This window comes from Peromyscus eremicus, chromosome 6 (genome assembly GCF_949786415.1).
Source record: "Peromyscus eremicus chromosome 6, PerEre_H2_v1, whole genome shotgun sequence".
NCBI classification, from domain to species: domain Eukaryota; kingdom Metazoa; phylum Chordata; class Mammalia; order Rodentia; family Cricetidae; genus Peromyscus; species Peromyscus eremicus.
The window spans coordinates 1,541,770-1,558,441 of NC_081421.1; the positions used below are offsets into that span (position 1 = coordinate 1,541,770).

General features: G+C 35.5%; 1 protein-coding gene across 3 annotated transcripts in view; it reads left to right on the top strand.

Annotated features, from left to right (window-relative positions):
- Window positions 1–16,672, top strand: part of Nbea (neurobeachin) — a 547,801-nt gene that overhangs the window by 202,714 nt on the left and 328,415 nt on the right. For all 3 annotated transcript variants that reach the window (XM_059265100.1, XM_059265102.1, XM_059265101.1), the window contains exon 30: window positions 2,628–3,066. In XM_059265100.1, coding sequence (XP_059121083.1) covers window positions 2,628–3,066 — 439 coding nt within the window. The remainder of the gene's footprint in view (window positions 1–2,627; window positions 3,067–16,672) is intronic.

Consider the following 16,672-nt stretch of genomic DNA (forward strand, 5'->3'; position numbering starts at 1 on the left):
TGTAAAATTGAATTGATTATAAAATAAAAATATTTATTAAAAAAAAAAACCAAAACTCTAGACAACATCTGTAAATTTAGGCCAAGGACTGGAGTATATTCCAGATATTTTCTGACAGTTAAACTGTGAGATAAAATTGACCCATGTTAGTAACTGTCACTGACTTTGTAGTTTTGTTGTTGATTTTGGGAGTTCCCTCATTTCACTTACATTTCCTGTCATATGTTACAGAAATGTCATAACTGCTGTTTAGTGCTCTTGGTATTTTGTTAAAGTTTGAATGGCCTCAGCCACCTTCACTCCTCACTCTGTGTCCCTAGGTTACGTATCAGCTTCCAAAATCTACTCTCACCGTGGTGTGAATATCATCAAAATTTATGGCTATTCTTCTCTTGGTTTCCAGGCATAAGTATTCCAGAAATTCTGTAGACTCCATGATCAAAACTGAATTTATATCTTTTGAACTGCTTTCCTATTTGCATTGTTTAATCAGTAGTTTATTACTATTCTTTATTCTTATTAGACTCATCATGATTTTATATCTTCCTTATTCCTATTGCTATAATTTTAATTTTAGTCTTAATTTTCTCTTAAAAGGTTTTATTTTTGTTAAATCTTAGCTATAATTTTAACTCCTATTCCCTGATGCTTTTTCTGGTATTATTGAGATTGCATTCCAAAACTAATATAATTGTTATAATTTTTAATCTTTAAACAGTACAAGAGACATCTAGTGTATTTTTAATCTTGATTATTCAGTGTTGGAACAAATATTCTTTCCCTAATTCTCAGATTAATCTTTTTTTTAATTCTTGAGAAAACTTGACAATTAAAAAAGCAAAACTAAACGTAATAAATATACAAATGACTATAATATAACATTACATTATCAGATATATGTATTTTGTCTATTTAAATGAGGTTTAAATAAAGAGATAACTATTTCTATATTAATGCATAAGCTTCAGTATAAGTCTAATAAAAATAAAGGAGATTATAGTTTCTTTGTCTCTTAAAGTGTGGTGAAATCATTCTGAAATTAATCTGGAAAAGTAAATAAAATCATGTTCATATCATAGTATTCTTCTGCATTCAAGAGATTAGCAACTGTTTAGCCACAAACCCAAGAGTTGGTCTGTGTGTATGACATTATCTCTAAAGCAGCATTCCTCTGTGTTTTCAATAGCTTGTCTCATGAGGCTTCCTGAGCTGCATGCAACATCAGGCCTGTCATTTTCTGTTCAATTTCTTACTGATAGAACCTCTCAAAACACAGAAACAAACATCAACAATTTCAATAAATTCTTATAATGTAAATCACATAAAATCTCTTAATGACTTACTTTTCATCTTCAAAATTATTTTAAGTTATGCTAGGTGGCTGTGGCATACGCCTTTAATCCCAGCACTCAGGAGACAAAGGCATGTGGGTCTCTGAATTGGAGGCCAGCCTGGTCTACAGAGTTCTCTAAACAGAGAAACTCTGTCTTGAAAAACCAAGGGGGGAAAGATTTTACATTAGAGACTGTTTTACACACACACATTCACACACACACACACACACACACACACACAAACACACACGCATACACATACACATACACACACATACTAAGATCAAGTACATTTTTCAATGCTATTTAGGATTATTCTATGGAAGACTTCATCATACTAAATTTTGTCATCGGACTTGGACCTTTAAAAAAAATTCTCCACACTCTGTGTGTGTGTGTGTGTGTGTGTGTCTTTCTGTGTCTACATCTACATGCACACTCCCATGTATTTCACATTGTAGGTGTAGAGGTCAGAGGACAGCTTGCAAAAGTTGGTTATCTCTTGTTATATGAGTTCCAGAAATCAAATTCAGGTTATCAGACTTGGTGTCCAGCTCCTTTATGTACTGAGTCATTATACTGGCCCAGATTTGACATATTAAAGATATTTTTCTTTTCAACCATTTTAATTAGTAATACGTGCACAATTCCTGTTTTTGAAGATAAATATATGTTTCTGATTCCATTTTTACAAGTGGAAATTAATATTTATCCACAAAAATTAGGCAAGAGTTGATAATAAAGGCACATATAGGCTAGTTTCGTATGGCACACTGTGGTATAATTAAAGAATGTGTCTTTTTGAAATAATCACTTGACATTTCACATTAAAAAATTCACAATTATATGTATGTAAATTTACAATAATGTCTTTAGCTAATTTAAATATTGGGGGCATTTGTTTAATTAAAATGCCAAAAGGGGTATTAAAATGACTTTATATTTTTAAGGACCATAATAATTTTTAAGGAAATAGCAAGATTCTTTTCTTGTATCTTGTTTGAGAACTAGCAGTGAATGAATAATGGGAAGTTGATGTAACACTTTTTATTTCTTTAAGAAATTGGTTGAATTATCCTCTTAAAGGCATGTGTTTTAGAGTGTCAGATAGGTTTTGTTTTTTTTTTAAGAAATGGGATTGTTTTGATATGTGCTGAACAAAACAACAGGTGCATGTGGTTGTTGTATATAAGCTGAGTTGTGCTGTGTGTGTTCAGATAAACCCATGGAACTTTCATTTGCTTCATACCTGCACTTGAAACCTTTTGATTAGACCAATTTCTTTCATTACAGAAACACCTGCTACATTTCCAGACACTGTAAAGGAAAAGGAAACACCAACCCCTGGTGAAGATATTCAGCTAGAAAGTTCAGTTCCTCACACAGATTCCGGAATGGGAGAGGAGCAAGTGGCTAGCATCCTGGATGGGGCAGAACTAGAAACGGCTGCAGGTCCTGATGCAATGAGTGAACTTTTATCCACATTGTCATCTGAAGTAAAGAAATCACATGAGAGCTTAACTGAACATCCCAGTGAAATGCTGAAACCTGCACCGTCCATATCTAGCATTAGTCAAACCAAAGGCATTAATGTCAAGGAGATACTGAAAAGTCTTGTGGCTGCCCCAGTTGAGATTGCTGAGTGTGGCCCTGAGCCTATTCCATATCCAGATCCAGCACTGAAGAGAGAAGCGCAAGCTATTCTTCCTATGCAGTTTCATTCCTTTGACAGGTATGTACCAAACTTCTTATCCACAGTGCTCTATCCATAGAAGGAATACTAAGCTCTGTTAATTTACAAAACAGTAGGAGAGTCTCAAGAACTTCTCATTTGTTACAAGACTGTCGAACTATTAGTCCCCAGGATTGAGCCTGGGATGAGGCATGATATGGTAAGTAGCACATTGCACTGGGAAATGGTGAATACAGCATCAGGTTTAATCTATCACTGAAGAATTATCACACATTGGGGAATCTGTTTTTCTCTTTTGCTTTTACCGTTCTCTATATGAAATGGATATGCTAACTCTCTAAAAAGTCTACTCTGACTTTCAAATGCTATTCTGTTATAAAATATTGTAATAACTATTGAAGATTAAATAACTTCTTTTAAGTAGCCACATTTAATTTTAATTTTTAAGTTGATCTTTTTTGAAAACTACAAAAAGGTTTATGATTGTTTCCCTGTAATAATTCTGCCATCATTATAAAAGGTTTATTTTGCCAGATATTTGAAAGTAAATATTTTCAAATGGCATTTTCTGACTTTAAACTACTTAGAACCTGGCCCATATATCTACATTTAAATATAAAATCATTCAAAGAATTTAGAAGCAACTGATTCCTTTTTCTAACCCAATATATACAATTAAATAATTCAGTGAATCAAAATAAAATGTTATAGCTATAAAGAATCCTTGAATTTACTATACTTTACAATTTAAATCAAGTGCAGCATCAGAAAAATATTGCAGGTGTTCACTAATTACCAGCAAGAGTGTTTGAGTTCTGGTTTTTACTTTATACTCTATACTTCCAATTATGTTTATGTGTTGATATGTAAACTAAAAAAGATATTGGTTTATTGTATGGATTAAATGTTTGTTATTGATGTTTAAAACATATCTTCATACCAAAAATTTGTGTGTGAGAGAGATGATTGGTAAGCAAGTTCTTCCAGCTTTAATGATAAAGATTTAGTTTAAGAATCAGTGTTTCTTAAGCTAAAATATCAAGATCAGTGTATAGGCAAACAGAATAATAAGTAACATTAATTTATTACTGAGTAGTTAGATGGTGTAATTTTCATCAATAATCATCATATAAAGATGTGTCATGTTAGATGTTTCTAAGAAGTGGCAAATTGTAAGACTCTGAAATGTAGAAAATGCTTTTCTGACAAGTCCTTATCAAATAATTGTTAACTCTGTGTTCTCATGTTTATTTATACAGTGATTATTCCTTCTGGTCTTCCACATTACATCTCTACTTCAATTGTCCAATATATGTTTACAGGATATGAGTGTATTTGTACCTATGATTTGTGTCACTCTATGCCTTCTATGTACACATAAGACTATCAGTGTCTATATACTAAATACCACAAATTAATAAGGTAATTGAAGTTGTCCAATTTAATTTTAAATTTTATCTTTAAATTTTGTCAAAATACAAATGAATAAATCTAGATAATTACTGAAATTTGAAGGAAAGAATTCAGTATAATTAAGCCAAAAAAAATGTTGTTGATTTGGATTTTTATTCATTTTTTTTCGTGAAAAATTACAACTGTCATCTGAATGGTCACTTTTCTTAGCTGCACAGCATTTAAACTTTTCAGAATATTGTTTTGAAACAGTAGGACTTTCTATTTGTTCCTGGTAACATTTATGCACAATGTAGTAGGAATGGAGTCATTATTCTAAATTGTGTAAGTAGAATGAAATAGAAGAGCACAAAGCATGTTTTTTTATGTTTTTATTCTCTTTAGGAAGAGTCTCCAGTGTAGTTAATATATGCAGTAGCTCAAGTACTAGCAAATGTAAATGATGAGGTGATATTGATGAAAGGAGGGATTGAGGTCTCAGGGGGCACTGATGAAGGATTGAACAGAAGCGGCCTTGCACTGCACGTAACTCAAGTCTGTCGTCTTCACTGCTCAAAGCCATAATGGGAGGTGGCAGTCTGAAATGAGTTGCCACGGCGAGCAGTATTATTTTTGAAATGCTTTCACACAAATCACTAGGCCCTGCATACAACTTAGTTTCATGCTTTAATGTCATCAGGAGGCACAAATTGGTGTGTCTAATTGTTTGCCACCTGCCAGCAAAATGAGCTGCCAGCCAGCCAGACGGGTTTGATTGTCTGTCAGCCATTCAATAGATCGAGAGTGACAACATCAAAAATTTAACTTTAAACTCTGAAGCTTTGAGCAGCTTTTCAGAGACATCATCCCCACAAGAACTCCTGGACTGCTGCATTTTCAATTATATTTCCAGTATATTGCTGACATTTACCTTATCTGTCTTAAGGTAGCTATAATTGCATTATGAGGTATATAAACATATTACCGAAACACTGACATCTAAAATCCAAGTTATGACATGTCTTTTAACAACAGATTGAATTCCTTGAAAAATGGGATCCAAGATGACAGCCTTTAGAATGAAAGTCCAGAAAGCTCCCAGTGTCAAACAGAGTTACCACAAGGCTTATTCTATACATAAAGTATTTTGCTTTTACTTTTAGTTGAAATAGCTGTAAACTCAGTTGCTGAACTCAAACTAGCATTATGTAGTTGTACTGGAAATCATCTGTGATATTTCTTATGTTAACCAGTTGTTTATTGGTCTGTTGTAGTCATTGCAGCAATGCATTTCTTATGCTTACTCCAGATTATAAACTAATTTGCTTAAACAAAACTGTAAAGACTAGAGTCCTGATCACTCATCTACAGTCATCACTCATTTTTCCACTTAGGATGGAGCATTGAAGAATTTTGGTGTTTTAGAGTTACAAAATTTTAATATGTAAATAACAACATCAAATTCTAGACATGCTTAGGTCTAAACTTATTTAGAATTTGGTATTTCTTCAAAATGTATGTGGAATTCTTTATGTGTTCTTATCTACATGTACAAAAACTATTGGTTTCATTTATTTCCTCATGGCGTTAGTACAGATTATAAAACATGTCTTTGATTACACTGAGTTACCAAAGGGTATATGTATTCGTATAAAAATATGGAATCCCCCAAACCAGTCTGCAGTAAGCACTGTGTGTAGAGATTGCTGGATTCTTACGATTGAGTGAAAACATTTAGGATGGTTTTGTTTCTAACAACAGAGTTTAGTGTTGTCATCTGGAAAGGGACACAGCAAGTTGCAGAATTCTCTACCAACACTACCTCTCTTGGGAGATTTACTAGTAGACCATAGTTTGTTAATAGTTCTAGTTAAGCTGTCACTAACTGCAAGTTAGCTTTTTTCCAAGTCTGCCAGTAAAGCTGTGTCCCACCCACCCCATTTTTAAATAAAATTAAACTCTGTAGTTCACATGCTTATCTTTGGAAGGCAAGAAATAAAGAAAACCATGGTTCTTTGTACATTTCTCTTGTTACTCTTCTTTTAGAAATTGTTATAAATTTAGCATATCATAGAAAGATTGCAACTGTATTGTTTCCTTAACTAACAGAGGCCAATATGGTTAAGATTATATAATTACATGTCATCCTTTCTTGTTTTTCAAACCTGTTTTGTGTTAAAATTTCTAGGTTTGATGTAGTTAGGCAAACTAGTAATGTATTTTTCCTTACTTTTTAATATTTTGCCTCCAAAGCATTTGCTTTTCTATAATAAGAACAACTCTGAAATAAAATATGTGGTTAAAATAAATAATGATAAATAATTTAGATTTCCCATTTTAAACAAAGTATAAGCCTAGTGTAGGTATATTCTCCCTTCATTAGATTGTTAACATTGGCTTTAGTGCAAAAGAATAAAAATAGAGGATATAATAAAGAAATATTCTTAAGCAGATCTTACTTATTTCTTTAGCCATAGATCTAAGGTTGTTTTTTTAAAAGTATAATTATTTGTGCTGGTGTTGTATTCCTACTTCTTTGTGTTTGTTGAATAATCTCTTTTGATTATACTATTTAAAAGAAAAAAGTAAATATATTGAAGGATAATTATGAACCTGCCAGCTTTTACGAGTTAAGTATTCCATTGTAATCTCTGATTTTATCCTGCCTGGAGTGGACTGGGTGTGATGGAGTTTTGACAATGTGACTGTACTCTGTGTTCTCTTTGTCTTTCCTGGCATCTACAGAGACAGTTTAAGTGAATTAAATAATGGATCTCTTTTCAGTAGGTAAATTAATGAAATAATTATTTAAAACATTTATTGGTATTCTCAAATATTTTATCAAGTAGAGAAGCATAATAGATGAAACATTAGAAACCCTGTCATGTCTAGTGAGATTCAGTAAACAGCTGCAATTCCTAAAGTATTTAGTGTATTATTTTCCCACTCAGTTCCTGTTTTTTACATAAGTGACTTTGGACAAAGCATGATAATCTGTGAATGAATAATGCTAGCAATTAATAGTTGTTCTCTATATAATCTGTTTTTTACTATTTACTCCCAATGCCCTCTCTGTTTTAGGGTGTCATTCACTTTGTTAGTTAGATCTTTGCATATTTATGCCAGAGACATTTTTCTATTTTACTGATATTTTTCTTTGACAGTTTGATAGATTTATATAATGCATTCTGATTACTCTGACCACCTATCCTCCTTTACCGCCCTCACATCCCTGTTAACCACTCACTCCTTACTGATCGCTTTCCCAGATTCAAGACTTTCGATTTTGTTTTGTGACCTATTTACTTTAACTAGACTGTGAGAGTATCAGAGCTCTCTGCTGGAGCCTGGTGGGATCACCACTGTGTACATAACTGAAGGCTGTGATGTCTCTGCTCCTTGAATCTGCCCCTGGGAAGTAATTCAGCAGTGAGGAGTAGGTCCCTGGCCCCATCCTCTACCTGTGCCATTTTTATGCAGACCCAGTGCTGTCATCATAGTTGCTGAGAGTTTGTGATTGCAATGGCTGTGTCACAGCCCTTCTTGTCTTCTGCTTCCATGTTTTTCTGCCCCGTCTTCCACAGTTTTCCCTGAGCCTTGGAGAGGATGAGACATATCTATATATTTATATGTCTTGTTTAGAGCTGAACACTCATTTGTCATTTATTCTTACAACCCTGTCCATCCATGAGTCTCTACATTTACTGTCAGCCACTGGATAGAGGCTCCTCTGATTAAAGCTGAAAGGAGTATTTGTCTTCATATAAAACTAAATATTTAAAAGGTACTTTGACATTGTTCTAACTTAGCTAAACAACAGTCTTGCATTCTTCCCCAGGGCCTGTTACTTCCTGTGGGGTTTTGACTAGGTTTTCCAGTAAGTACCAGGTATGGATCCTCTTTGTGTCGAGGTAGTTGAATTTAGTCAGAGAGGAGTTATTTACCTTATAACAGTAGTGCCACTATTGCCCTAGTGAGCACATCTTGCCTGGCTGATTCATCTCATGGTTTGGAGTGTTCACAGGTAGATAAGACCATTGATACCTTTTGTCTCCCAGCAGTTTTGATAGCATCTACCAATACTGTAAAAGGAAGCCAGTAAAGAGGAAGAAGATTGCAGCTCAATTGCAGCATTTTATCATTCAGTGAATAAGGGTTTCTTTACCCTCACATGCACATTTGATTTCCTGATAATAGTCATTCTGACTAGGGTGAGATGGAATCTCAAGGTAGTTTTATTCTACATTTCAATGATGGCTAAAGATGTTGAACACTTTTAAAAGCTGTTTTTTCATCATTTGTGATATACTCTGTGATAGGGTCTTAACTAGTTCTTATGAGCAACCAAGAAGAATGGCAAGAGCCTGCATTATTTTAGAAATGCTTTGCACTAAGGAGATGAGGCAGGTGGATCTCTGAGTTCGAGGCCTGCCTGGTCTATAGAGTGAGTTCCAGGACAGCCAGGGCTACACAGAGAGACCCTGTCCCTGTCCCAGAAAAAAAAAGAGGAAGAAGAGGAGGAGGAGGAGGAGGAGGAGGAGGAGGAGGAGGAGGAGAGGAGAAGAAGAAGAAGAAGAAGAAGAAGAAGAAGAAGAAGAAGAAAAGAAGAAGAAGAAGAAGAAGAAGAAGAAGAAGAAGAAGAAGAAGAAGAAGAAGAAAGAAGAAGAAGAAGAAAAGAAAAAATGCTTTGTAGCTTTTGTACACAAGAGGGAGAATATTGGCATATGTTCTTTACCTGTGAATTTAAATTCTTTTTAGCTAAATAAAGTTCCTTTGTATATATGAACCATATTTTCATTATCCATCAGTTGGTGGTCGTATAGCCTGATTCCATTTCCTAGCTTTTGTGAAGAGTGACAGTGAACACTGATGAGTTACTGTCTCTGCAGGAGAATATTGAGTCTTTGGCATATATGCCCAGGAATGGAATAGCTGGGACAATTGACAGTTCTGTTTGTATCTTTTTGTGGAATCTTAATACTAAGTTCCATAGTCAATATTCAAGTCTGCACTTCTACTGACAGTAAATAAGATTACCCTCACATGCACATTTGATTTCCTGATAATAGTCATTCTGACTAGGGTGAGATAGAATCTCAAGGTACTTTTATTCTGCATTTCAATGATGGCTAAAGATGTTGGACACTTTTAAAAGCTGTTTTTTCATCATTTGTAATCATTTGAGAATTCCTTGTTTTTATCTGTAGACCATTTTTCGATAGATTGGTTTTCTTAAAAAAATTTTCCTTGTGTATTCTATTATTATCCTCTGATTGATGTATAGCTGGCAAAGATTTTCTCCCTTTCATTCAAAATAGCAAATGACCCAAGTAAAGTCTTTGTACTTCCCTCTGAAACACCGCAAACCAGGCCTCCATCATGTGCATTGCTCTCAATATTCTTAACTTCCATGCTCTCACAGAACATCCCACTGAGTTCTCAACACTCGGCAGCTTTTCTAGCCAAAGTTCCAACATCCTTCCACAATCCTCCCTCAGTAGGTCTGTCTCATTAATACCCATTAATAATCCTGGTACCAGTTTCTGTCTTTATCCATGATCTATTGCTGTGAAGATACATCATGATAACAGCAACTCTTACCTGCCAACGGCATGGCCAGGCCTGTCACAACAATACCCGACTCCTGTTACCAACTTGTCTTAGGGTTTCTATTGCTGCAATTAAAGACTGCAAAAAGCAAATTATGGAGGAAAGAAAGCTTATATTTCCATATCACAGTTCATCATGAAAGGAAATCAGGACAAAAACTCAAATAGGGCAGGAACCTGGAGGCAGGAGCTGATGCAGAGGCCATGGAGGGGAGCTGCATACTAGCTTGCTCAGCTTGATTTTTTATAGAACCCAGGTCACCTGCCCAAGGGTGGCTTCACCCACAATGGGCCAAGCCCACCTACATCAATCACCAATTAAGAAAATGCCCCCACAGGCTTGCCCACAGCCAGATCTTAGGGAGGCATTTATTCAGTTGGGGCTCCCTCCCTCCTGATACCTCCAACTTGTATCAAATTGACGCAGAACTAGCCAGGACACTCACATTCTATCAGTTGCCTTTTGGTTTGATTGTTTCCTTTTCTGTATAGAAGATTTTTGTTTCATGAGGTCTCGTTTATGAAGTCTTTTTCACATTATTAGTTCTACCAATCCATAAGCAAAAGAAATCTGTCTTCTAGTGATTTCTTCAGTTTCTTTCATCAGAGACTTAAAATTTTCATTGTAGAAGTCCTTCCTCTCCTTGGTTATGCTTACTCTGGGGCTTTTTTTTTATGGCTATTGTGAAATGGAATTGTTTCCCTGATTTTTTTTCTCAGTGTGTTTGTTATTGGTACAGAGAGTGAACATTGATTTCCTTATGTTAGTTTTGTTTCCTGACACTTTGTTGAAAATGTTATTTAATTTCTGGGAGCCGTCTGGGTGAGTCTTTATGGTCTCACATATAGAATCATATCAACAGCAAACATGAATTCTCTGAATTCTTTTCCTATTTGTATCTTTTTTCTTTTTCCTGTTTTACTGCTCTAGCCAAGATTTAGATCACTGTATTGAAGCTGGGTCAGGTCTCTACATGGGCTGGTCACTTCCTGCAGAGCCAGCAAGAAGACTAAGGTTGACAAGGAGTCCTGATGAAGGCAGGTGGGGGCTTGAGTTTCCTATGGGGAAATAAGGAAAGGCCCCTAACCAGAAGTAAGGTCATCATGGAGTGCAGAATAAAAAAGCATGCTGGGACCTAAGTAGCTTAAGGAGGAAAAATTAAAGGTATAGTTAGCTTAGGGTTCTGGGGAAAGTGGGTGGGTTTTAGGCAGCCTCTGGAGAAGTTAGAGAGCAATTACTGGGCAGAGTGTTGGCATAGCAGTCCTAGAAATATGAGAAGGGTTTTAGGAAAGATCTCTATCCAGCTTTGGAGTTGGAGAAGCACGGTAGGGATCTTAGGCACAAAAAATTCAGTATTGTGATCCTAGGCAAACAATGTGATCATGTTAACTAAAACAACTTGTTTTCAAAAATTCATGAAATTATTGATGAAGAAAAATACCTGGGAAATCAGTCAAACTCACTTTACTGTTAAAATCACTTGAATCTTTGTCACATGGTCATCTCAACAATTTGAGCATACCTGTCACTGGAATTTAGTTGATAAGTATTACAGAGATTTCTTGGTGCTGCTGGCCTTAACTTGATATTTTCAGATACATGGAAGTTTCATTTTATTACAGGTCTTTAGATGTTTTAAAAGTTACTACATGTTTTCCATATTTTTTTGGTCTTTTCAGGCTTCGTAAGACCTTGTTATCTTTATATCCTGTAAGTGTTTCTTTTAGATATGAGAATATTGTTGTTACTGTTAAACTATGAAGCCTCAAACTGCTCATAGGTTTTCACTTAGGAAGACAGTAAGGGAAGAATGTCACAGGATTATAGCTTCTTTCAGTCTGGGTACTATTGCTAAAGTAGACCTGACCTGCATCAGCACTTTTGAGGGTTCCATGGTAATATCAATAGCTAAAAGAGCAGTGATAATCTGTAATATGCAGGTGCCATTTCAAGCACTTTGACAGCAGCCTTATGCAGTACATACCATTGGGAGTCTCATTGTAACAGTGAAGAGAAATGCGGACTCACATGCTCCATTTCACATAGTTAGCAGTTGTCTGATCTAGACCTCTAACCTAGGTTAGAACACTTAGAGGTGTGCTCTCAGTCACGGTGCTTCACCAAACCCAATGGGGTCTGTGGGTGAACTTTTCTTTCCTGCCCACCAGTTTCCAAATAACCGACAAGGAGACTTATTAATTGTAAATGCTTCGCCAATAGATCAGGATGGTTACTAGCTAACTCTTATATTTTAAATTAACTCATATTTCTTATCTACCCTCTGCTACGTGGCAGTACCTTCTTTCAACACGGTATAATCATCTTGCTTCTCTCTGCTATTCTCATGACTCCTCAGATTCCACCCTCCTTCTTCCCAGCATTCTCTCTGCCCTGAAAATCCTGTCTAGCTGTTAGCCAATCAGCTTTTTATTAACAGTGAGAGCAACACATTTTCACAGTAAACAAAAGTATTATTCCACAGCATTTCTCCCTCTTTTTCTAAATAAAAAAGGAAGGTTTTAATTTTAACATAGTAAAATTATGTACAACAAAACAGTTATCAAGTAAGAATTATAGCTAAAATATTCAGTCCATTTGTATTTGGCAAAATCAGAGAAAATATTCTATTATCTATCTTTGTGAGTCTAAAGTTTCATATCTAATTTACCTTTCTATCATAACTAAGGAAAACTTTAAGTCTAATTATTTAGTCTTCAACTCCATCAAAGACCCCAGAAGGGTGAAATGGTACCTAATGACAGGGACATCTGGCTGCCTGGACAGTCACCCTGGTTCTTACATAACCTTGGGGCATCCAACTTTGGCCTGCAGGCCTAGTATCTGACAGATAATTTTGAGAAGCAGGAAGTTTTGAAAAACTGTCCTACCTTGTCTTGGCAAAGTTTGGTAGTCACCTTCTTTTGTGTCCTACTGGTCCAGTTTGGACAGTGTACTGTCAGCAATTGAGGCAAGGGCAGTTTCTTTGCCCAAATGGCTAGCTTTGGCCGTAAAGAAAGTAAATTTCATATGGGGTTTCTTCAATGCCCATCTTCTTTTTTGAAATAAATTGGTGCTGTCAGGAGCAGATATGTCTCACTGTCAAGAAAAGCTTTATGTTTTTAAAACATTTTAAATGCCATATTCTGTAGGTCTTTGAAGTGTCTGAAGACCATCTATCCATCCAAATATAAGTTTAACCTTGAAAACATACCTAATAAGACTACAAGTTTGATTATTATAGTTGACTAACTACTTATCTATATTTTGTAATGATACACTGTATTTTTAAATGAGCTATATAAGCACAATACCCCAAACAAGAGTAGAAACATACATACAGTATAAAAAAACTTTAAATTTGTATCAACTAAAAATCATATCAATGTAAAATATTTTGAGATTAATAGTTGTTTTTGGATTAAAGTAGATTAAAAAACCTACCCTTTTTTTCATCATATCTATATTATATCCCCCTTTTTCCTTCAGAAAGAAAGCCTTGAATGTAACTCCTTTGTTTAGCTTTTTTTCTGACTATGACCAATAATAACTTGTAACCAACCCCCCAAACAATGACAAACATCCATAATCCATTGAATAACCAAAATCCGCCCATACCCCATTTTTGAGGAACGTGGGTGTCGTTCTCTAGACTACTTCCTGTTGTCTGTGGGTACTAGTATCTTTGGGGGAACCTTGAAAATCAGGATAATTGTTAAGTCTTGACTGTCGTATCCTGTGAGGCTGCATCATCTCAGCCAGAATCCTTGAAGCTGTTTTGAATGCTGGATCACCTAGGCCATCTGTTTTATTGGTGTCTGGTCCACTTGCTCTGAAAATACAAAAACTTTTAAAAGTAACATACATACCTGGATTAATATAAGTATTGACTGTGCATTGTATACAAGTCAGTCAAAGATGATTATTTGTTTTATGATTGAACAGGTAAAATACACATCACATGTTTTATAGTTCTAGGTTTGTTTCTTAATGTCTGTAGCCAGGATTTCAGGGGGTCTTCACCAATCAAATCTGATTTACTTTAAACCCAGAATGAATCTTCAACTTCTCATTTCCTGTAGAAATAAAAGCATAACCTCTCTCCCAAAAGTAATATATATTTTGACTTCTATTTTGAAGTCAAGACATTTTAAATATATATATGTTGGTTTAATCCAGCAATTTTATAATCCAGTGTATCTTAGCAGCTGTTGTCTATTTATTAGCAATTAGAAAATCTAAAGACAACACAATAACATAGAATCCAGACTCTGTGTATTTTCCATCTTTATGTGGCGTACTATAATTTTTTGTTCTATTCCTTTTTAAGGACTTTATTTAAACTATTTTTTAATCTATGACTGTCTCTACACTTTCTCTCTTCTCTCCCAAACCTATGTGTATTTTTTAAACACACTGTAACCCATTTAAAGGTTTTATCAGTCTGGATCTGTTTTTACTGCATATTTGTAACCTTTTCTGTCTGCATAAGGAAACAAAACCCCAAACCAGCCATGCATTGTCCTGGTGGTGCTTGCACTGGCAGCTCAAGCTCACAGGCAGTGGCTGGGAGATGCCTCTCTGTACCACTGCCTGTGTGAGAGCTTGTGGGAACCTACCATGCAGCTTAGCTCATGGAGTGCTGGCAAGGCTCAGGCTGGCAGCTCAAGTACACAGGCAGTGGCTGGGAGACACATCTTGGCATTGTGGCCAGCATGAGAGACATGAGACTAGGAAGCCATTTCTTTCTCAAACTCTTTCAGGTTTTATGTAGATGTAGGTGACAAACGTTTGGGTGCCATTTTAAGCTGGACTTTTCTTTCCCGCCTGCCAATTCCCAAAATACTGACAGGGAAACTTAACATTAATTGTAAATGCTCAGCCAATAGCTAAGGCTGGTTACTAGCTAACTCTTACATTTTAAATTAACCCATGTTTCCTACGTACTCTGCCATGTGGTGGTGCCTTCTTTAAACACAGCACGATCATTCTCTCTGCTTTTCTCCTGACTTCTCAGACTCTGCCTTCCTTCTTCCCAGCATTCTCTTTGCCCTGAAAATCCTATCTAGCTATCAGCTTTCTATTAACAATGAGAATAACACATTTTCACAGTGTACAGAAGGATTATTCCACAGCAGGGGTCATTGAAGGGTTTCACAATGATTCAGGTTTTTTGTTTTATTTTGTTTTGCTTTTTTAAACCAGTAATCATTTGTGATTTTTGCATTTCATTGATAAACTTTCAATACAGAGTTTTCACAGTTATTTTTTGTGATATTTCTCCTAGAATATGCACAGGGTACAATGCTATTGATAAACGTTCCTACGTGCTATAAATAGTCTGTTATAGGAAGGTTTGCCCATATTTGATGATGATGACAATGATGTGTTATTCAGAAATATATGTTGTTATTTTTCATCTTACAGCACTGCCAACCATGTGTCCATGTTGTGTGTGTGTGTGTGTGTGTGTGTGTGTGTTAGAAGTTGATGTCAGTTATCTTCCTTAGTTGTTTTTTAATGGAGTTTTTGAGACAGGGTTTTTCACTGGTCTTGTGCTCACCAATTTGGTAAAACAGGTTGGTCAGCAACCCCTAGGAACCCTCCTATCTCTACCTCCCTGATGTTGGGCTTACAGAAGCATGTGGCCTTGCCTTGTTGTGCTGGGCTTTGTACACAGCTGCAGGGGGTTACAGTCAAGTCTTCATGCTGGCACAGCAAGCACTTTATCCACCTAGCCATCTCCTCTATGTTTCTTTATCAACAGGAATTTTTGAGAGATGCAGGAAAAACATGAAATAATTTTACTGATAAATTTCTTTCAAATTAAGAATTGTTTTGTTTTTGTTGGGATTCCAATGAAATGGTATGCTTCGTATTATTCTAAATCATAGAGAGAAGTTTTGATGATAAAACAAATGCATCAGTATTTTCTCTCTTTTTTGTTACCTTTATATGTTTGGAACTAGATACCATAGGTCCTGTAGGTAGGAAATTCTTTGAGTTTAGAGAGTGATAACAGTTGTTAATAGTTCTAAGGTATCTCATAATTGATCAAGTCATTCTAAATGTATCCTCATTTAAGCTCCCAAGTTAATATGTGAGCATTAACATCTTTATTAATGAGAAACTAGAACTAGAACCATATAGCTTGAAGATGTTCAGTTCAGCTCTCAGTTCTCTGTTATTCCATTGTGTATTCTTTTTATGATGTCATACTTCATCTTGGGAAAGTAAATGGAGACACTAGATAAGGGCACATCATAGGTGGATTAAGAAGACAATGTGTGTTTTTAATCATCAGAAAGTTGTGACTTGAAGAATGAACCTAAAGCATTTGACTTTGTTATCTTTAGAAAGAAGAAAAAGTATCCTGAGAGAGAAAGTGGAGATAATTTTTATGGCAAAATTAATATTATTTAAGATTATAATACCTTGGGATGGAGAGATTGCTCAGAGTTTAAGAGCACTGGCTGCTCTTCCAGAGGTCTTGAGTTCAATTCCCAGCAACCACATGGTGGCTCACAACCATCTATAATAAGATCTGGTGCCCTCTCCTGGATTGCAGGCAGAACACTATATATGTAATGAATGAATAAATCTTTTAAAAAAATTACAATACCTTTAGTCTCAAAAAAGTTATAAG